General features: G+C 44.1%; 1 protein-coding gene across 2 annotated transcripts in view; it reads left to right on the top strand.

Moving 5' to 3' along the window:
- TBKBP1 (TBK1 binding protein 1) overlaps window positions 1–8,396 on the top strand; it is a 57,236-nt gene extending 48,840 nt beyond the window's left edge. For both annotated transcript variants that reach the window (XM_075277209.1, XM_075277208.1), the window contains 3 exons: window positions 5,385–5,494; window positions 6,425–7,050; window positions 7,474–8,396. In XM_075277209.1, the coding sequence (XP_075133310.1) occupies window positions 5,385–5,494; window positions 6,425–7,050; window positions 7,474–7,602 (865 nt within the window). In that variant the 3' untranslated portion in view covers window positions 7,603–8,396. The remainder of the gene's footprint in view (window positions 1–5,384; window positions 5,495–6,424; window positions 7,051–7,473) is intronic.
- Window positions 8,397–23,720: the final 15,324 nt, after the last annotated feature.

The raw sequence follows: 23,720 nt of genomic DNA, 5'->3' as shown, positions 1-23,720 counted from the left end.
GTCTTTTATTAGTACCTCCATATGTCTCACATATTAATAACCTTTATATGGAGCACACAGGGGTTAATATGAGGGACATGATGGGGTTTATTCCTATTAATGTGAGGCACATGGAGTTATTAACACTAAACTAATAACCCCAAATGCCTGACATTAATGAGAATAGGAACTAAAGGAAGGGACCTGTGTGTTTCTTACTGTCACTTTGCTAGCAGCTTCCTCTCCTCCTTGGGGAAGCTTTGCAGGGTGCAGACGGCAGGAGGTATCACTATAGCAGGCAGAGACCTGAGCGATTAAGCTCCACCCCCTGGGTTTCCTGCACCCCTCTCATTGGAGGGCAGTGAGAGAAGGGGAGTGTCCTTATGCCTCAGCTCTAGCAGAGCACTGAAGGGATGCTCAGACTTCATTTAACTCTTGCAGGTCCTGTGCTGCTGGCGTGCCAGTGAAATATGGCAGGAGTGCCACTCTTGGCACGTGTGCCAGGGGTTGCTGACCTCTGCTGTAGAGGGTAATATGAATTTTGTGGCTTGCTATGGTCCAAAGTGTGTGAGATTGCAGAGATAGTGATGTGAGTTTGGGTTTTGTAGGGGTCCTGGGAAAAATGTATGTGCGCTATTGTGACGAAAAGTAGCCTATTGCGCAATCCTGTGTAGTAACTATGTTTGTGGAAAATTTCAGCCAAATCGGTGGAGCAGGTTTTGCGTGATTGAGGAACAAACATCCAAACACACAAACTTATTAATAGGATAGATATGCTATAATCATCTGTGATAAGAATTCTCCTGTAGGGCTTGTTTCAGACGCACATAAATGCTGACCATATTTTAGAATCTGTGTATTGACTGCCATTCCTGGATGTACTAGTCAGCCCTATGCTTATCTAACGCTAAGGCCGTATGTAGCAGAAACGATGCTACAAAACAGAGTGAAAATTAATTTTTTATTCGACTACTAGCTTTTACCCGCGACTTCGTCTGCGGTGTTTTGAGAATTGGGCGGACACAGACTTGTGAAAGTAGTTAAAAAATGTTGGTGGGCCAGTAAATGAGATATTGTATATTGTGATTGCAAGGCTCCATAGACGGCAATACACGTGTATTGCCGTCTATGGGAGATTGTGTGCGGAGGTCAGCAGCAGGTTAAATGTTAATGGCTGCCATCCTTTGATTGCTGGGCTCCATAGACGAAAATGCACGTGTATTGCCGGCTATGGGAGATTGTGTGCGGTACTATTTTCGCGGCTGTCTGTAGCCCAGCCGCGATAGTAGGATTTAAAGTGCAGACGTGGGAGCATGATGTGTTTGTGTCCTTTTATTTTATTCTTAGTTGAACTTGTTTTGAGTGATTGCAAGTCTCCATAGACGGCAATACACGTGTATTGGCGTCTATGGGAGACTGTGCGCGGTACTATTATCGCGGCTGTCTATAGCCCAGCCGCGATAGTAGGCTTGTAAGCACAGACGCGGGAGCTTGCAGTATGCTCCCGGTGGTCAGTGGAACAGGTCGGCTCGTGGGAGGTGAGCAGCCAGGAGGCGGCCTGCAACTTTGAAGGCATGGAGGGGGGGGGGGACACTTGTATTGTAAGGCCTCCGGGTGTAGCGGAGAGCCGGTTACTCTTTGGGGATGGTGTGGAGGGCCGGCCCGTATGGGCTAGCCGGCGGCCTGTGGGGAGACGCTAGGGCGGAGGAGACAGGAGAAAGAGCAGGTAGCATGGGGGGGGGCACACTTGTATTGTAAGACCTCCGGGTGTAGCGGAGAGCCGGTTACTGTTTGGGGATGGTGTGGAGGGCCGGCAGGGCGGAGGAGACTGGAGAGAGAGCAGGAGCATGTGTGCCTGGAACTTACCGCTGAGCAGGCAAAGCAAGATAGGGAAGGCAAGTTTGAGGGTCGGGGATGACTGTGGAATGCCGGCATAGACTTGTGGCGCCGCGGGCCAGGCTTTCTGTGCGCTTGACGTGTAGGCAGGAAGTGTGCGTGTGGCCTCCTCAGTGCAGTGTAGTTCGCCTGGGGCTAGGAGTCCTGCTTTTGTGAGTGTCCTGCTAGGAATCTATGTTGTGTAGTGGGACAAAAAGTAGCCTATGACTCAATCCTAAGGGAAAGCTAGGTTTGTGGAAATTTGCACGCAAATCCGTCCAGGCGTTTTAGCGTGATTGAGGAACAAACATCCAAACTCACAAACATCCAAACATCCAAACACTCAAACTTTCACATTTATAATATTAGTAGGATTAAATATATAGGGAAAGTGCATGCAATTCCAAAGCTGTGTATGAAGGAAAGGTTTGTGTGATGAATTGCTTGTAGGGATGAGAGCAGTGGCGTAGCTAGGAATGGCGGTGCCCCGTGGCGAACTTTTGACATGCCCCCCCCCCCGACCAACCGACACTGGCGACCTCGACCGACCCCCTCCTACGCATTCCTGCGCGCTCTATTATGCCCCATAGTGGCCCCTGCACACAGTATTATCCCCCATAGTGGCCCCTGCACACAGTATTATGCCCCACTGTGGACAGCCATAAACAATTATTATACTCTGGGGTCTTTTCAGACCCCAGAGTATAATAATCGGAGACCCAGGGGGAGAAAAACATTTAAAAAAACACTGTTACTCACCTATCTCCTGGCTCTGCTGCAGTCCTCCACTGTCGGTCTCCGCTGTAGTCCATCTTCAATGACGTCAGACGTCACATGACCCGGGACGCAGGCCGGGGTCATGAGACGTCAGACGACTAGGCCTGAAGCCTGCCCGGATCGTGGAGAGGTAAGTAACAGTGTTTTTTATGTTTCTTACCTCTCCTGGGCCTCCGATCATTATACTCGGGGGTCTGAAAATGATAGTGTTTGTGGGGCCTGCGGTGTCACTTACCGATCCCAGCCCTGCCAGGTAATGGCCTATTAAGAAAAAAGAAACGCAGCGGTAGTGGCTGTCGCCGGGCCCCTAATGTCCTGGGACCTGTGGCAGCTGTCTTGGCTGTAGTTACGCCACTGGATGAGAAAATCAATTTGGATAGAACCAGATGCAGCCCAAATGGAAAACTTTTGGATATAATAAGTGGAGGTCCAGGGGAGATGAGTAAAAATAACAAACTGTTATACTCACCTGTCCTGGGTGTCTAGTGGTTCCCCAGCTCCTCTTCAGGCTTCTTTTGCTATACTTACCTGTACCATTTTTTTTTTTTAAAACATATGTTTTTCAAGGCTCAGTTTTTTTCCCCACTATATGAATGAGATTAATCAAAATCCCATTCACTTTACTGATACTGTAAAACATTGCACTTTTTAGATTGTATTTCTGCAGCAGTCACAAATGCTGATTCTACAACGTGGGGCCTAAAGGTCTGGGTACTGCGGCTGTTATATGAACACTGACATGCAGCCACATACGACTATCTGAAGCCAGTGGTTAACAATGATTCTATAAAACCCTTAAATGATCCATAATATCCCACATAGATTATGGCTGGTGTGTAAACCACAAGATGACTACTAAACCTGTAGGGAAACTGAATACATTTGTGTCTCAGCCTAGAGCGTTCACACGTAGAAGTACTAATACTTTTGGAATGAAAATGCCTCAGTCTATGTGAAATCATAAGCTGAAATATTAGCTGTGAACATGCTGATGGCAACTGGCAATCGTCATATATATAAAACATACATGAGATGGGAATTGCGCTTTGCAGACTTGTAATTTGCATAGCACTTTTCTAAACAAGTATTAGGCTAAGGCCCCAAATAGCGAGCCCCAGTTTTCCTCTGCGGACTTTCTGTCCCTGTTATACCTATACAGCGTTTCTCTAGGTATAATTGACATGCAGCGATTTACAAAAACACCACAGTTTTTGCCGCAGCGTTTCCACTATGTGCCTTATAGGGGTATTCCAACTATAGGCATTTATGGCATCCATATCAATTTTTAAGACCTGCATTAGCTATTGGCGATGTGCTTTCTTGTTATTGTAAGTTCCATAGACATCAATGGAGAAAATTCTATTGAAGATCCTTTAGTCTTAGGATATGCATTGGATGTGTTTGACATATGTATATTTTTCTAGCTGTAGTGCTGTACAAAATAGGTCCAGTACTTTTATTGCAAGCCGCTGGTGACAGATCAGATTGCAGATATAAATACAACCACTTGTAGAAAGAGCAGGCCATTTCACACCCAGGGTACAGGATGTGTTCTGTGAATTTTCTTTTTACAACTTCTGTTCACACTTTCTTGATGTATTCTTTGTATACATGGAACAAAACCTTGACGAAAAATGACAATCAAATTGGGACGACAAATGTATTTGTATTGTGTTTCCATTATTGTACTTAAAGGGGTTTCCAGATGAAAAATTAACCTGCGACAGTTTTGGAAATTGCTAGGCGTATTTTTCTGCAATGAGTGGATGGGATTATCCAGAATCCCATCTACTTTGCAGGTACTATAATACACAGCGTTTATTGCTATGGCCAAAACCAAATGGCACCGTAAGCACTGGCAAAGATAAAAATCACTGTGGAAAATGCTTGAAAGTGTTCAAAACATGGCACCCTATCAAGTGCTTCTAAGATATGCTGTAAGTGAGAGAAAGGTTTGTGTGATGAATTGCTTGTAGGGATGAGTGAATCAATTTGGATGGAACCAGATACGTCCCAAATCGAAAACTTTTGGGTATAATAAGTGGAGACCCAGGGGAGGTGAGTAAAATAACAAACTGTTAAACTGTTATAACTGTCCTGGGTGTCTATTGGTTCCTCTTCAGGCCTCTTTTGCTATTCTCACCTGTCCTGTGTCTCTGGTGGTTCCCCAGCTCCTCTTCAGGCGTCTTTCAACCTTTGTCTGATGTTGCACCAATGAAAAGTAATTGGAAAATGTTTTTTTCCAAAGACTTTTCATTGGTCTTTGTTCCCTTTTGTGATAAGATCTCACGATGCAGCAGTTTAACCAATTGCAGAAATTTGGGTTAACTTTGCTGCATTTGTACATATCAGAAACACAACATGGAAATCCTGAAACATAATACTGACTTTAGATATATTTTTTGCATTAATACTACATTTCCTCTTTGTTACCAGCCATCATTTTCATATCAGCCACATGCCAGGTTTGCAGAAAATAGACCTATGGTGAGCTGCAGAGCATCAGGCATCAATTTAGAAAGGGGTTGTCATGATGAGTCAACTCTTTTAATATAGATCTATTGTAATGCAAATGATTTGAACAGGCTTGAAAGGTGGATCATTGCTTTACAGTATTTAAAACGTGATTCCTCTGCTTAATACACTACATATATACTAATATCTACCTATCTTAAATCTTTAATGTACGGAGAATCCTTTTGTCTTGCTGTGTGTGAATGTTGTCACAATGTAAATGTTATTTATATTCCTAGGGTGAATCTGGCCTTGGCTTATACTGAACTGACAGAAGAACTTTACCGTCTACGTGATCTTACAGCCCTGCAAAGCCGCATTCTGAGGTCACTTCTAGAGGAACAAACAGGTGGGATAGCAACCAGTGTGTCATATTGCCAACTAAAACTGGAAACAGACAAAAATTAAAATTGTCTGTAAAATACAAAAAAAAATACCATAATAGATATCACATTATAGTAGCATTTTTACCAATAACCCGTTTCCTACTCAGTGCTGTCTATCTGTTGGGCTGGATTGATAGGCAGGGTATCCAGAAAGGATATGATCACATCCATAGTGTGGGGGGACTTCACCCAAAAAATTTTGCAGCCCAAATATTGACAAGTATGGATAAGTTACATTTGTGGGCATATCATTTAAGTTATTCATATAAGTTTTAGTTTAGAAGTATGTTCTACAATTGTTGGTGCGTAAGTTGGCAGAATGTTGACATTAATGTTCAGTTTGGGATTGTGAGAGATAAAGGAAGAGGAGGAAACATCTTATGGAAAGTTCAGACGCGGATTTTTGGTCTGGAACCTGAGGCGGAGGCCGCCTCAGGTTTCGGACCAAAAGTCAGGTAGCCGCGACTCAAAGCCGGTGCACTGCACCGGCATCCAGCAGCGCACTCCGCTCCGGATTAGGCCCAATGAATGGGCCTAATCGGGAGGAGGGAGTGTCTTCAGGTCAAATCGCAAAGCGACTTGGCCTGAAGAATGAGCACCTGAATGAATGAGCAGCCGGAAGAAACGGCTCCCGGAAAAAACTCCTGAGCGGCTCCCATTGATTTCAATGGGAGCCGTCTTTTTGGTCAGGATTTTGAGGCGGAAACAGCTGCAAAATCCTGACCAAAAATCTCTGCGTGAACTTACCCTGAGATAGCCAGGCTTTTATCTTGGACAACATTTGAGCCAAGATCATTCTTTTGTGCCAAGTTTCCAAAATTTCTGAAGATATCAGTTTAGAATTCAATGGTATAAGCAAATTTTAAAAAGTAATCCTTTTTTAAATTTTTTAGGACAAAGACACTCTCCTCCACATCGACATTCTCCTTGCCAACTGCGTCACTCGCCTTCATCTCTCCGCCACTCTCCTTCTTCCCAGCGCCGCTCCCCAGTCCCACAGTGTCCATCCCCCATTTTGCAGAGAAGATCTCCTGTCCCTCAGTCTCCAGTCCACCGTCGATCGCCAGTACCCCCCTCTTCACCCTCACGTAGATCACCTGTACCTTCACCATGCCCCTCACCAGTAGGCACAGAGATTTCATATCCAAAGCCCTCAGTACACCAAGCAAAAGCATCATTCCAAGCCCGTCGTAGCTATTCTGAGATCAGTGAGCCTACAATGTATCAACGAACACCCCGCTCTCTGTGGATGCCTGTCGGAACTGCAACTCTGCCCAAGCAGTTGTCCTACAATGAGGAGTACACCGGCAGCCCACCTACTGTCCCTTGCTTCCAAGAACCCCCGCAGCAATCCTCTGATGAGGATGAGTGGAGCCCCCCATCCCCACCTAGTCCAGAGCCTGGAGCAGTACGCTGTGCTTCCTTTTGTGCTGGATTCCCTATTCCTGATGCAGCAAGTAGAAGAATGTCGGCATCATACTCCAGAGCGGAACATGCACAGTCCTGGCCTTCCATCAATGTAAGTGTGCTAGTAGGAAGGAATATATGGGCTTTATATACAAACTGTCTGAATGAAATTTGCACAAATCTGTGTGTTTACTGCCCAAACAAAGCCATTGTAATGAATGGAACTCATTTTCAGTTGCAGAAATTTCTATAACAAAATTTGCAATATGTGAATCCACTCTTAGAGTACATGGAAAGTGTCCTCTATCCTAATGGGGGATAGAAGTAAAATTTAAAATTAAATCTGATAATAAGCAAAACTTTCCATTTGTTTTAGGAATGTAAAAATCTGCTTTCATCCTATATGATAAATTCTCGTAAACTGTAACCTGATGTTGGTGAGGTACACTGAATGATCAATAAATAAAATGAACATCAATGAAATATTCTTTTCACTTCCATATATTCTTTTGTGTCTATTTCTACCTTTCTGCAGTTACTGATGGAGACAGTGGACTCGGAAGTAAGAAGCTGTCCTCTCTGTCAGCTGGCCTTTCCCGTTGGATACCCCGATGATGTTCTAATAAAACATATTGACTCCCATCTTGAAAACAGCAAGATCTAACAAATTTCTACATTTTGGGCCCCAAGAAACAGAAATGGCAAGTTTTGGGATCCATATCAATTTTGAAGACAAACCCAATGGCAGTACAGGATAATAAGACTCTTCAAGAACATAGTATGTTGTGTAATGATACTGAGTATCTCTGGAAAGATTGCAGAATCTAGTATAATGACTGATCCTGAACGCACCGAGTTATACGGTGAGAATCACTGATAATTCTTTACACAGTTGGGTATTTAATGCAAGTTTTTGCACAGTATTATAATGATGACTATCTAGAAACCTTTATTGAACACTGTAAAGTGAAGGTAAGTATATATGCACACTAAAAAGATCACATTGCACACATTGCACACTCTCCAGCTCCTGTGGGAACAAAGATCTCAGCATGCAAGCCTCACTTATGGCTGCAATGCCTAACCTGGATTTGTTCTTCCACAACAGCTAATAGTGAACTAAAAAACCTAAAGGGAACCCTATTGATAGTTCCTATACCTTCTTATATAGTGATATAACCAAGTCCAGTCAGTACAACACTGATCAATCTGTTATGTAGTACCCGAGTACCTGCTACCAATATACAGTGAAGGAGGACATTTTGTATCGCTACTTGTTTACAGACTAACTGAATGCCACAGTAATACCTGACCCTTAAAGGATTTTCCAAAATCCTCCAAATATATTCATTACCTATCTACAGGATAGGAAAATAAAGGAAGAGAGACAGCAAGCACACTGGGTGTAGTATTTAAAGAGGACCTTTCACCATATCCGGGCACAGGCAGTTCTATATACTGCCAGAAAGCTGACAGTGCGCTGAATTCAGAGCACTGTCGGCTTTCCCGATCTGTGCCCGGTGTGAAGAGCTTACAGCCCGGTACCGTAGCTCTTCTATGGTCAGAAGGGCGTTTCTGACCATTAGCCAGGAACGTCCTTCTGCCTCGCGGCGCCTATCACGCTGTGCTGTGGAGCCGGGAGGAACGCCCCCTCCCTCTGCTCACACAGCTCGTCCGTAGACTAGCATTATCAGCAGAGGGAGGGGGCGTTCCTCCCGGCTCCACAGCACAGCGCGATTGGCGCCGCGAGGCAGAAGGACATCTCTGGCTAATGGCCAGAAACGCCCTTCTGACTGTAAAGCGCTACGGTACCGGGACCGATAGCGCTTTACACCGGGCACGGATCGGGAAAGCCGACAGTGCGCTGAATTCAGCGCACTGTCAGCTTTCTGGCAGTATATAACACTGCATGTGCCCAGATATGGTGAAAGGTCCTCTTTAAACCGTGCAGGTACGGAATATTGATAAAGTTGAATTAGACCGGATGGCCTCTGACCTAGGGAGGTTGTGAGATAGTCATAACTCTCTAGATCGCTAGTGGATTCCAGGTGGGAGTGGCAGCGGTTGGATCTGTGTCCCGGAGGACTGGACAAACAATGGACAAGTGAATCAAAGGACTGAAAGTCCGTAGCAGGGAATCTGCGCCCACTGGTAATGGAAAAGGAGGCGACAAGCCAATAGTTCCCAATTAAGAGCTTTTTATTGAAGTGAGAATCAGCACGACGCATTTCGAGCCAAACACAAAATTTCTTAAGTGCAAAAATTATAGGTCACATCGGGCCAGATGCGTGACCTGTAATTTTTGTACTTCAGAAAGGGCTGGTGTTTGGCCTGAAACGCGTTGTGATGATTCTCACTTCAATAAAAACTCTTAGGGGGCGTTCACACTACCGTCGGTGTCCGACATGTAGTGTCCGCTCCTAGTGTCCGCTCAAAATCTGTCACGGACACTAGGAGCGGACACTAGATGTGTCCGTGACACCTGTCATTCACTTGAATGGGCATCGGGTGCGTTCTTTTGCACTCCGTGCCCGTCCTTCCCTGTCCGCAAGTGAAGATGTCCGACTTCTCAAGCGGACAGAAAAACCCTGCATACAGGAACGTCCTTCTGTACAAGCAGTGCCAATAGCTCTGTTCTGTGTGAGCGGGGAGGAACGCCCCCTCCCTTTGCTCACAGTACTCATCCATAGACGAGTATTATCAGGAGGGGAGAAGGGCGTTCCTCCCCGATCTCAGAGGACAATGCTACTGCCGCTGCTTGTACAGAAGGACGTTCCTGACAATGTCAGAAACGCCCTTCTGACTGTGAAGAGCTACAGTACCGGGACCGAAAGCTCTTTACCCAGGGGAACAGATCGGGAAAGCCGACAGTACGCTGAATTCAGCGCACTGTCAGCTTTCCAGTAGTATATGGAACTGCCCGTGCCCCAAACCATGAAAGGTCCTCTTTAAAGGAGGAATGCTGCTGGAGCTTTGCATGGAGACCGTCTTCACCTATACCTATACTTCCTAATCTGATTTGTAGACAAAGGGATGGTGATGTGTAAAGCCTCTGCATATTAGCAGAGTTTCCTTTTCCACTTCACGCTGCTGAATCAGAGACCTCACAGTACCACTTCTTCATCTACAAGATATGCAGTCTGTACCCAGGATGTATAGACTGAAGGCCCAGTCTAAGTGATCAGATCACTTTCAGCTATAGAGCTTGGTGGTCTTGAACAATTAGACAGTGTGAACAGTTTTTAGCTTCAGTTGGGTTTTTTTTGGCATTACAGCATGCTTAAAGGGAACCTGTTGCCATGGAAGTGTATAATATGCAGGAAGGATGTTAGGGCTAGTTCACACAGAGTTTTTTGGCAGCTGATTTTGAGGCGGAATCCGCCTCAAAATCTGCCTACCAAAACAGCTCCCATGGATTTCAATGGGAGCCACTCGCTTCTTTTTTCTGTTTGCTAGTAGTGGAAAAAAGAAGTGAGATGACCGATCTTGCGGCCGCGCGAGACTCCCTCCGGATTAGGCCCATTTATTCGGGCCTAATCCGGAGCGTAATGCCATGATGGGATGCCGGTGCACTGCATTGGTAATCCGTTGCAGCTAGCCACGCGGTATGTTCACATGTGGAATCTATTTTCCGCCATGTGAACATACCCTTATAGAGCAGAAAGAGCTGAGAAAATTGATATATAGTTTTGTGCAAAAAGATTGCATGTAACCTGCATTTTATCCATTTATTTTTTGGTTCCATTTTCACATTAAAAGGAATAACTGAGTCTAATGGGCAGTCCTAACAGTGACAGACAACTGTCTCTGTATGTACAGTCATAAAGGGGAGGCTGTCCTTTACTGTCAGGACCGCCCACTGGACTCAATTTCTCTTTCTAGGCAAAGAAAGAACATACAATTATTTGGATAAATGACGAGTTATACCAAATCTTTTATACACAAAACTATATATAAATCTGCTCAGCTCTTCCTGCTCTATGACATGTTGCAGCACAGTGGCTCAGTGCTTAGCACTGTTGCAATGCAGCGATCAGCTGTGATGTGAATCCAACCAAGGGCAACATTTGCATGGAATTTGTATGTTCTCCCTGGGTTTGTGTGGGTCTCCTCTCACATGCCAAAAATGTAGTGATAGATAAATTGGCTTCCAGTACAAGCAACTGACCCTTGTGGATGTTGGGGATGAATGCCTGTATGGCGGCCGCTAACTCCCCGGCTCCACAATGCTTCCTGCACTTTGAGATTCCGTGAGAAAAGCGCATTACAAATGTTTGTCATTGACTGCATTTTCAAGATGACAGGTTCCCTTTAAGATGATACAGCAATGGTTAGGTTTCCTTAGGTGTAATGTAGTCTTCATTCTTGAGACTGAATGTTTAGCTCACAATATGTCTACCTTGTTGTTGTGTAGGAGCACTACACCAAAATTTACCTGGTGTCCTCACTTTCATAATAATAGATGGGCAATGTTGGACCACTGTTATATCAATGGATGAAATATACACCATATGGATTATTACCAAAGCCCTAGCTGTGCGCTGCACCAGATCCCGAACATACTGTAGCTGTGCTGTGATACAATATGTATACACATGTAGTGTTTCATGCTACAGTAAACTAAAGTAATTCTAATATTGCAGCATGAAGAAGATACAGTCATATGAAAAAGTTTGGGCACCCCTATTAATCTTAATCATTTTTAGTTCTAAATATTTTGGTATTTGCAACAGCCATTTCAGTTTGATATATCTAATAACTGATGGACACAGTAATATTTCAGGATTGAAATGAGGTTTATTGTACTAAGAGAAAATGTGCAATATGCATTAAACAAAAATTTGACCGGTGCAAAAGTATGGGCACCTCAACAGAAAAGTGACATTAATATTTAGTAGATCCTCCTTTTGCAAAGATAACAGCCTCTAGTCGCTTCCTGTAGCTTTTAATCAGTTCCTGGATCCTGGATAAAGGTATTTTGGACAAACAATTCAAGTTCAGTTAAGTTAGATGGTCGCCGAGCATGGACAGCCCGCTTCAAATCATCCCACAGATGTTCAATGATATTCAGGTCTGGGGACTGGGATGGCCATTCCAGAACATTGTAATTGTTCCTCTGCATGAATGCCTGAGGATTTGGAGCGATGTTTTGGATCATTGTCTTGCTGAAATATCCATCCCCGGCGTAACTTCAACTTCGTCACTGATTCTTGAACATTATTCTCAAGAATCTGCTGATACTGAGTGGAATCCATGCGACTCTCAACTTTAACAAGATTCCCGATGCCGGCATTGGCCACACAGCCCCAAAGCATGATGGAACCTCCACCAAATTTTACAGTGGGTAGCATGTGTTTTTCTTGGAATGCTGTTTCTTTTTGGACGCCATGCATAACGCCTTTTTTTATAACCAAACAACTCAATTTTTGTTTCCAAAATGAAGCTGCCTTGTCCAAATGTGCTTTTTCATACCTCAGGCAACTCTATTTGTGGCGTACGTGCAGAAACGGCTTCTTTCTCATCACTCTCCCATACAGCTTCTATTTGTGCAAAGTGCGCTGTATAGTTGACCGATGCACAGTGACACCATCTGCAGCAAGATGATGCTGCAGCTCTTTGGAGGTGGTCTGTGGATTGTCCTTGACTGTTCTCACCATTCTTCTTCTCTGCCTTTCTGATATTTTTCTTGGCCTGCCACTTCTGGGCTTAACAAGAACTGTCCCTGTGGTCTTCCATTTCCTTACTATGTTCCTCACAGTGGAAACTGACAGGTTAAATCTCTGAGACAACTTTTTGTATCCTTCCCCTGAACAACTATGTTGAACAATCTTTGTTTTCAGATCATTTGAGAGTTGTTTTGAGTAGCCCATGATGCCACTCTTCAGAGGAGATTCAAATAGGAGATCAACTTGCAATTGGCCACCTTAAATACCTTTTCTTATGATTGGATACATCTGGCTATGAAGTTCAAAGCTCACTGAGGTTACAAAACCAATTTTGTGCTTCAGTAAGTCAGTAAAAAGTAGTTAGGAGTATTCAAATCAATAAAATGATAAGGGTGCCCATACTTTTGCACCGGTCAAATTTTGGTTTAATGCATATAGCACATTTTCTGTTAGTACAATAAACCTCATTTCAATCCTGAAATATTACTGTGTCCATCAGTTATTAGATATATCAAACTGAAATGGCTGTTGCAAACACCAAAATATTTAGAACAAAAAATGATTAAGATTAATAGGGGTGCCCAAACTTTTTCATAGGACTGTATACAAGCATTGTTCAGGTGGAGAAACAAATGAAGATTAATTTCTGTAAAACTCAACCTTAGAACTACTTTAATAAATTGCACTCCCTTTGCCAGAAAAAAATCACTAAGAGATACCTTATAGGACCTCTAACATGCCTAGACACAACTGTACCCTCTGCATCCCCTCAAATTACACCCCTGGGACTTCTATATTACTCTGAGAGACTGCACAGCCCCCTTCCTCCCCACAATGCAGTCTGTCTTAGGCTGAGGCCCCACATTGCGGAAATATAACGTTTTTTTGTTGCAAATTGTGTTGCGGTTTTTTGAGCCAAAGCTCAAAAAAATGCAACAAAATCTGCAACAAAAAAAAAAGCTGTGTTTCCGCAACGTGGGGCTTTAGCTTTAAACACACCCTGTATTTTTCTGAAGTGTCTAGGAGAGTCTACACAGGGGATGTTTTCATGGCTTCTGCTTTTATCTAAACAAATTTCTTCCTACCTTTAGAGTGATTTGGGTAATAGGTAGACATTAGGGTCTTAAAGGGGTTGTGGAGGAATGGGGCCTGGGGTAGGTGTAACATTAAAAAAAAGCATACTCACCTGTCGCTGGCAATGTGTGTCCGCTGCTGCAATCCGCTCTGTCATGTGTCATGCCTTGGTTCCCAGAAGCCCTATGCCCCATGTGACCGCTGCGGCCATTCAGGACTTACATCAATGGTCCTTCTCCAGCAACCACTAAAATGGCTGATTAGCTTGAGGTACATCGCTTCCATGGACCGAGGCACAGCACGACACAACAGACTGCCGTCTGCTATTACACAGCTCTGTTTTTACTTACATTAACATATGTCTTTTTGGAACCTGTTATGCATTTTTGATCAGTGCTATTTTTTGTAGTGTAGAAAAAAACAGAACATGTGATAACGTAAGTAAAAACAGCTCATGTAATACACTTTAGGCTAAAGCCATCTTGCAGCTGACCTTCCTGTGGTTTTCAGTTGTGATTCCAGGGCTCATGGCCTAGCTTAATACCCTTGCATTGCAATGGCTGAAAACCGCAACTGAACAAACAGCAGTAATTGATATGCTGCTGGCTAAAAACCCACATTTAGGGTTGAGCGATCGGGATCGGAAAAGATTGGATTCCGATCGGCAATCGAGCAAATTTCACTTCATCGGCTGGAAAATGATCGGAAATCGGGTTTTAAAATCGATCTTGAAATCTCAAGATTGGCTCAACCCTACCCACATTGTAAGATACTTTTGGTTTTTCTGCAGTGTGGATGGGATTTGTCCCATCCACTTATACTGCTACTGTACATCACAGCGGGTTAGTCACTGCCGATTCTGCTGCAACTAACCTGTGTGTCCGGCATTGAATAGTCTTGTTTACTAAACCATAACCATCTATTACAGGATAATGAGCAAGAATGTGATTTGGATATCACATATGACAAATATAGTGTGGAAAAGTTGTCTGATTCTACAAAGATGAGTACTCGGTAAGCAGGTCCACTAGTAGGGTTTTTATTGGTTCACGTAATGCACTTTGTATGATAGGAAAAGGAACCCTGTAGGGATTTCTATGTGTACGGGTTACAAAATGAAAGCTGTGATTTCATTGATTGCTATGGGCAATGTCCTATTTTTATAAAGGTCCACTGCATCAGCACTGTTTCACAAGGAAAAGGAACCCTATAAGATGAAAAGTTCTGTATAATACATTTTCTTGTTCAATGCTATATAAGTATACTGTAACTATATTATATGAAAGTTAACGTGCCATGTAAAATGAAATGTAATATACCTGTATCTTTAAAACTGAAACAAACATATGCACATTCCTGAATATTTTATGACGTGTCTTCTTCACTAATGTAACTTCTGGCCACACTCCTCCATTGGGTCTCCTTGGGTAATATCTTATGCCTGTACATCAGCACTTGCAATGATTATGAAGATGATATGAACATACCTCAATCTTCCCTGTGTATTGGCATAGGACATGGTCACGGGGATCTGCTGGCCTACTGTGGGTGCATAGGTCATAAGCTACGTGAATGAAGGTCCCATAGTCCATTAAGGTGGCCACAGACATAAATGGGGTAGTACAGTTTCAGTAGATAGAGGTTATTATTTGTCTAATGAAAAGTTATACAATTTTGCAAGGTATTTCTGGAACATTTTACGGTTTTCAAGATCTTTGCTTGCTTTCTGTTCATTTGTTTATCAAAATTTACTTCTTGGGGCTGAAATCTGTTCTGGTAGCCTTGTACCCATGTGTCCATCACATGACCAGAACAGATGCATATGAAACAGAAAGAATATTGGAGACATTTATTTCTTTTAATTCTACAAACAGTAGCTTTTATTTGCTGAAACCAGAGTACCCCTTTAATTCTATCCATGTATCTGCAATATAGTGGAAAATCTTTCTATTCCTATTTGCATGTTTGGTGTCATGGGAAGAATATCAGAGTGTTTGTGGCAATTGCCTGCCATTAGTATGTCTGATATCAACTCATTTCCAATGAAACCTGTAGTATAACTCTATAGATTTCAGTATATAAGAGGGGCTATTTTCTATGGTGATACATTTACACATCACTCTATGGTTAAGATAATACTGTAATATATATTTTTCCATTGGTGATCTTCGGGCAGGAATATGTATAAATGGATAAAAAAAAAAAAAGCAATCATTCACTTTGCACTATGTCAGTCCATCACTTGTCTACGTTTCTGTCCCTATTAACACCTTGAAATGTTATTATGTGGACTTAAAACTAAGTATGCATGAGAATATGTATCAATTCACTAGCAACTACTAACACCACTGGGTCACATTTTAATGTATACAACCGAGGCAGACGTTTTGGGTCCAACCAAGTAACAGTTGTCCTGCCATCTGAAAAAGGGGCGAATCTTGTGCTCACTTTATTTTTTAATGTAACTGCCAGGATGAAAACATTTCCTTAATTTGTGTGCATGACAAAATCTCTTACACCTCAACGTGAATCTGGGTACAAGACACATAAGGGGGTCTTGTCACCTGTAGGTGTTGCTGCTGCGGCCTCTTTAAGACTTTGTGAAGAAATGAATCATCGATGAACTATATTGAATGTGGATTTTAAAGGACTACTATAAAGGACTAACAGCTCTCTGCACCTCTTAACCCTCTCACTGCCAGACCAGCCTGCAGTGCATTGCCAAGAGATATCTCCATTGCATGCAGATATGTGTCTCTGGTCAGGCCCTGGCATGCAGGGAGTTAAATAAATAAAAAAAGAAAAAAGAAAAAAAAAAGCTTCCTGATGGGAGTTACCTCTCCCTGACGTGTTATACCTCAGCCCCTAAATTATGTGTAACGTATGCATATACATGCTTATATGTTTCGATGAATATATATGTGTGTATATACACCGAGCCTGCACAACACTGTCTGTATTTATGGCTCTAATGGTCTCATGTCTTCCCTCAATGTCTGGTCCAGTAACACTGTGAGCTGGAGTGGTCTGCAGACTGCTTTTCTTTGTGATGTGCCCAGTAAAAGCAGGGATGTGCTGCGGTGGAATACCCTGCTCATTTGTGTACTGTATTCCTTTTGGTGATAAACTACTTCAGTTGCGTATATGCACAGTACATACAGCACTGTGATGCCAACAGGGTGACATACCATGCAGGATTGGTCATTGTGGCATAGGGTGCAAGGTGCTGCTATTGCATGTCACTCTGCAGTACTCAGCATGGTATGCTGTCCTGCATTGTTCAGTATGATATACTGCTCTGCAGTGTATATTGTGGCCTAATGCTCTGCAGTATTTAAATGTGACTTACTGCTCTGCAGTCTTCAGTGTAGTATGATGTTCTGCGTCGTTCAGTATGGCATACTGCTCTGCATTGCTCATTGTCACATAATGCTCAGTGGTGTTTGGTGACATGGTGCTTTGCACAACGTAAGTACGGCTCTGCAGTGCTCAATGGACAAGCGTACTGCTCTGCGCTGCTCAGTGAAGGATATATGTTTTTCTGCAGACCGCTCAGCTGCTCTCACAGTTCTTTGCCTATCCCTGTCCTGTGTAAATGAATAAAAATTGGTTTTTTTTATTACATTGTCCTAGTTTGTTTTTATTTAAGTGACCACTGATATGCATGGACATAGTAAGGTTATGTTCCCACTTCTATAGTGGATTCTGTTGATAAAGAAATACTCTGCAGTGGATATCACAGGTTCTTGAGTTATACCTCCTGCACACGACCGTATTCCGTCCTGGAAACATGGTCCATATGAGGGCCATATTTCCTGAACTGATCACTGCCATGGAACTAAGGCTAGGTTCTCACTAGCACTCGGTCTCCGTTGGGGGTTTCCATCTCCCATTCCGTATTTGTTGGGCCCCATTATAGTCTATTGTAGTAATTGCTTTTTAAGCGTATTAGGATTCCATTCTTTGGGCCTCCGGACTCGGAGAACGGAAAGCCAAACATTAGTGTGAACCTAGCTTGACTATATCATAGTTAGGTATGGCGCAGTGAGCTCAGGAATGGCCCAATCGCTACTGTGCTAGACTGGCAGCTTCATGTCAGATCCTAATGGAGGCTCTGAAAGACGTGTCATCGGAACCTAATGCTTTTTTATATTTGCTTGGGGAAAGTATCGTGAGACGTACTTACTACTGTGGTTTCAATTCCACCTTGGTGTAAAACGTGTCATAATCTGGTGCATTTTGGTGCATCTTGTTTTAGACCACATTTTTCAAATTTGCTGGAAAACGGATGCGACTTTAGTGAAAACCAACACTTAAGCAAAATATTAAGGCAGAAAGTAAGCCAACTAATAGGTGGTATAAACAGATTAGACCGTTTTAGGGCTCGTGCACACTGAGTTAACGCGAGCGTATTTTAGCATAATACACGGTATAGAATACACTTGTAAAAAAAAAACACTCCCATTGACTTCAGTGAAATCTTTTACACTTAGAAAAAGATTTCATTGAAGTCAATGGGAGTGGTTTTTTTCACACATGTATTATGCTAAAATATGCTCGCGTTAACTGTGTGTGCACAAGCCCTTAGGGTCCATTCACATGAGGAAAATGGTGAGGAATTTGGTGTGGAATTTCAGTGCTGAAAGAAAAGTCTCCCATTGACTTCAATGGGTTCCTTTTGACTTCAATGGGTTCCTTTTTCTGCTAGCAGAAAAAGGAACCTATTGAAGTCAATGGGAGGCTTTTCTTTCAGCACTGAAATTCCACACCAAATTCCTCACCATTTTCCTCCATGTGAATGGACCCTAAATTAGGGCTTTGGAGTTGGAAGGCCAGACCACCGACTCTAACACCTCCATTTTTTTCACAGGTCAACTCCAACTCCTGCTTTGACTTCTTCATAAATGGCTGACAGACAAGGTCAGAGGTCAGACAGAAGCAGCAAAAATCCTCCTATTCATTAAAAAGCTACTGATGTACTGATGGTATCTATCAGATAGTAAATATGCAACAAACTAAGCAAGAACTACTTTTCTCTCCACATGATTTAGTTACAAAGAGGGGAGTTGATAGAGTCAAGTATCATGAATGGGGTGTGAGTAGGTGTTATGTGGTCTGCACATATAGAAAGCAGGGTAGGAGGGGAGAGTTGTGAATTCGATGGTGTGGTACAAGTGTAGGGGCAATGCAGAGGCTCGCTGTGGTGTGTGGTTTGTACTGCTTCCTCATATTCTGTGTCATAGGCAAAAGGGTGTTTTTTTTTACCTCATGCTTCTTTATGTTGTTCATTTGAGCATTAGTAGGGGCTTGAACATGTGCTGCGGACGTGTATCATGAAGTCTCTGCACCTCAGTGCAAGCGCAGGAGGGCATGGCAATATGGTGCCATAGACAGATAAGACAAATGTGCCCCGCTCCCATCATAAACCAATTCAGAATCACAGGGTCATTGGTAATGGTGGACAAGTGTTATTGCTGTGGTAAAATGAAGGCTGTGCTATGATTGGTTGCTAGAGGCAACACACCGTTTTATCTTTCAGACAGTTCTAACAAATCTGTTCTGCTGGAGACAGTTCACATTCATCTGGATGAAGCGCTGCTGTGTATGACGGCAACCTTAAAGGGGTATTCCCATGTACATAACTATTTTTTAATTTGTAGAGAATTAAAAGTTAACATTTTTTACAAATATAAGCAATTAAACATTTTGCTGAGTTTTAAAGATTTTCTCTAAATATCTTGTGGTCAGAGTCTTGTTGTCTTGTTCAATTGCCACTGGATACGACCATGACTGCAGGAACTTTCTAAGGTCAGAAAATCAGCCATGATGTCCTTATCGTAGCCAACATATCTTCTGATACATGTAGTGTCCCTGTCTGATAACTCAGCTATAATAAGAAAATCATAGCTGGGTTCCTGACAAGTCCCAGACTATAGAAAGATTCTGCATTTGTGGTCATATCCATTGGCAACCGATCAAGACACCAGATGTCACCACTAAGATAGAGAAAATCTTTAAAACGTTGCCGAATTTTTAACCACTTATATTTGCAAAAATGTTTAACTTTTGATTATCTACAAAATCAGCCTCCAGAGTATAGAATTCTATTGGGAGGCTGTTTTTGGAGGCTGATTTTGAGGCGGATTCCTGACCCCGTGTGAACTTAGCCTAAGGCCCCCCGTTGCAGCATTTTGCAGTACCAGCAAAGTGTATGAGATTCCAGCTAATCCCTTAAAAAAAACAATGCAGGAAAACCTGATGTGGTTCCACTGCATTTTTTAGCTGCAGTTCACTATATAGAGCCTATAAATAATGCCTCTTTTTGTATGTAAAATAATTTATCATGTAAAAAAAAATCATAAAAAATACATATTTTGTATCAGCACGTCTGTAGCAAACCATACAAAAAAACTAAAATATTATTTAACCAGGTTTCTGAACAAAAAAATAATCTGAAAAAATGGTGATTTTAATTTCCCACCTTGCCTCACCAAATATGGAATAAAAGTAATGGAAGATTATGAATGATAATCTGTTTTCCCTTAGCCCAAACAGCAGCACAACTGGGGTATTTCTGCCCCTGTGAGCTGTTAGGACAGGTGGAACTTTTAATTAACTAACAGCTTTAACCCCCTATAAGAGGCCGACAGACCTCCTCCCCCCTGTGTTAGTACCAAAGTATGATTTACAAAACAGAATTTTACAATAGATACAACTGGGAGGGAGATTTGTGCTGCTGTTTGGGCTAAGGGAAAACAGATTATCATTCATAATCTTCCATTCCCCCTACGCCCAACCAGCAGCACAACTGGGGATTTAGCAAGTATAGCTTTACCCTAGGGTGGGTGATCTTGGCAGACCGATGCCAATACAGAATGTCCAAATGCTGTGGAATCCGCCGGACGCCAGTCCAGCCTGTAGTACCTGGCGAAGGTCAGCTGCGAACTCCAGGAGGCAGCGGCACATATCTGTTCCATGGAAAGGAAACGTCTTTCAGCCCAGGACGTCGCCACTGCTCTGGTGGCATGGGCACGGACAAACTCTGGTACCGGAAGGTCTTGAGCACGCAGGGAGCAGGTGATGGCTTCCCTGATCCACCTTGACAGGGTTACTTTTGATGCTTTGGCGCCCCTGTTGTGGCCAAACACATTGACCAAGAGATTTTCCGACCTTCGGAAAGGGGCTGTACGGTCTAGGTAAATACGCAGTGCTCTGACCAAGTCCATCATGTGCATCTTCTCTTCCCACTCAGAAGTGGGAGAGGGAAAAAAGGCCGGTAAGGAAATTACCTGGTTGATGTTCTGAAGTGTAGGTACCTTTGGCAAGAATCCCGGGACAAACCTTAGTTGTACTCTGTCCGGGAAGAAGGTTATAAAGGGATCTGAGGCCGCTAGGGCCTGTAGTTCTCCAACCCTCTTGGCGGAGGTTATTGCCAATAGAAAGGTAACCTTGTATGACAGGTACTTCCAATCCACTTCAGATAAAGGTTCGAAGGGGGGAGAGCAAAGCCCCTGTAGAACCGCAGCCAAGTTCCACTTAGGGACTGGAGGTTGTACCTGGGGGCGGAGCCTGACGGCCCCTCTTAGGAATTGCCTGATTAGAGGATCCTGTGATAGTCGAGTCTCCAGGAGAGCGGACAGAGCTGAAACTTGAACCTTCAGGGTGGCTGGTGCAAGCCCCCTCTCTAGGCCAGCTTGAAGGAATTCCATGACCGAATTTCTATCCAAGCTGCGCTGGTTATCCGTACACCAACCTTGGAATATCTGGGCGATCCTTTGGTAGCTCCGGTTGGTAGATTCCGCTCTTGAATGGGCTAAAGTCCTTAGCACTCCCTGGGACAATCCTCTATCTCCACATACGGCGCGGTTAACCTCCAGGCAGTGAGGTTGAACCTGTCCAGGTCCTGGCAGAGCTGTCTGTTTAGAGTTACCAGGTTGTGGACTGATGGAAGCCTCCAGTAGGTCCCTCGACTCATTAAGATGAGGTGGGTAAACCATGCCCTCTTTGGCCAGAACGCCATGATCACTATTGCCGAGGTCTGGTCCTGCCTGAGTTTCGCCAATACCTTCGGAATCATCGGAATAGGAGGAAAGACATACGCCAGTCTGAACCTCCAAGGTATTGACAGGGCATCCACTGCCAAAGGGTTGTCTTCCCTGTACAGGGAGCAAAACCTTTCTACTTTGGCGTTGTATTGGGTGGCCATCAGATCCACCTTGGGGAGACCCCACATCTCGGTGAGCTGGTGAAAGATGTCCGGATTCAGGTACCATTCGCCTGACGTCACTAGGCCTCTGCTGAGCTGATCCGCAAGGATATTCAAACGTCCTCGGATATGAACTGCTGACATCTGGGACAGATTTTCCTCTGCCCAGGCAAATATTAAGTTGGTTACCTGCAGGAGAGAGGGGGATCTGGTTCCCCCTTGCTTGTTGATGTAATGGACTGCTGTTAAGTTGTCCGTTCTTATCTTCACAGCTTGTCCCTGTAGGAGAGGAGCAAACATCAGAAGTGCACGGTGAACTGCCGTAAGCTCGCGCCAATTGGATGAGCGCGTTTTCTCCAGACGATTCCATGTACCTTGTACCGGGGTCTCCCCCAGATGCGTCCCCCATCCTGTGAGGGAGGCATCTGTTGTCAACAGGATCCAGGAGGTCTGGACCGTGGACTTCCCGTCCTGAAGATGGGACCACCAAACCAGTGATCGACGGGTACGGATGGATAACTTGATAGGCTTCTGTATTCCTGAAGGACTGTGGTTCCAGACTCTCAAGATCTCGCTTTGTAATGGGCGCATGTGCCATAGGGCCCAAGGAACTGCCTCGATGGTGGCGGACATAAGACCTAGGACTTTTATGGCCGTCCTGATAGTAACCTCCCAGGTAATGAACAGGTGATGAGCCGCTCGACCAATCTTCTCCTTGCGAGGAGAGGGCAGGGAGATCGTCATACTGAGAGAGTCCAAGATAAATCCCAGAAACTGGATCCGGGTTGATGGAACCACTACCGACTTCTGCCAGTTTATTAGCCAGCCCAGCTCGTTTAATAACGCCACTGTGATATCCAACTGTGTGGCGAGGACCTCCTTTGACTGGGCTTTTAGGAGCCAGTCGTCTAGATATGGGACTATGAAGATCCCCTGGAGGCGCAGGGTGGCTGCGACCGGAGCCACTACCTTTGTGAAGGTGTGGGGGGCCGAGGATATGCCGAATGGGAGAGCCGTAAACTGGAAGTGAGACAGTTTTCCCTTCAGGTGTACAGCAATTCTCAGGAATTTCCTGTGTGCCGGAAGAATAGGTACGTGGAGGTATGCATCCCTTAGATCCAAGGTGACGAAGTGATCTCCGGGCTGCAGAAAGGAAGGACCGACTTGATGGTTTCCATGCGGAACCGTACCTTGTGAATGAATCGATTCAAGTATCTGAGGTCGATAATCATCCGCCTGACGGCTTGGGAACAAGGAAGACCGGAGAATAAACGCCTTGGCCGTGTTCTGAGCGGGGAACCGGCTCCAATGCGGCCTTGTCTACGTACTCTCGGACGGAATCTTCTAGATGAAGTTGTTTTGTGCCCTGAAAAGGGCAAGTTGTTACAAACTTGTCTGTGGGATACGAGATGAACTTTATCCTGTATCCTTCTTGGATCACTTGTAGGACCCAGGGGTCTTGCACATGACGAATCCATGCCGACATATGGTGAGAGAGTCGGCCGCCAACCGTCGCGGGGGCGCGGGGAGGGAGGGTCAGGTAGTCAGAAGGAAGAGCACTTCTGTTGGTCACGGGAAGCACAGCGACCTCCGCCTCTGGTCTGAGGACCAGGGCGTCTCTGGCCCCTAGAACCTCTTCTGGGAAACCCGCGGCCCCGAAAGGAAGGTCTTCTGCTGCTGCTGCTGGAAGGTTGAGGGAGATTCTTCCCTTTAGAATCAGCCAGACCCTCCATTATCCGATCCAGTTCCCTGCCGAACAACTTGCCAGGTTCGAAGGGGAGGGCGCACAGGTTGTATTTGGAGGCATTGTCAGCTCTCCAAGGCTTTAACCATAGG

This window comes from Leptodactylus fuscus, chromosome 6 (genome assembly GCF_031893055.1).
Source record: "Leptodactylus fuscus isolate aLepFus1 chromosome 6, aLepFus1.hap2, whole genome shotgun sequence".
NCBI lineage: Eukaryota > Metazoa > Chordata > Amphibia > Anura > Leptodactylidae > Leptodactylus > Leptodactylus fuscus.
The sequence above is the reverse complement of the archived record's forward strand: the minus strand, read 5'-3'. Positions and strand labels throughout refer to the sequence as shown.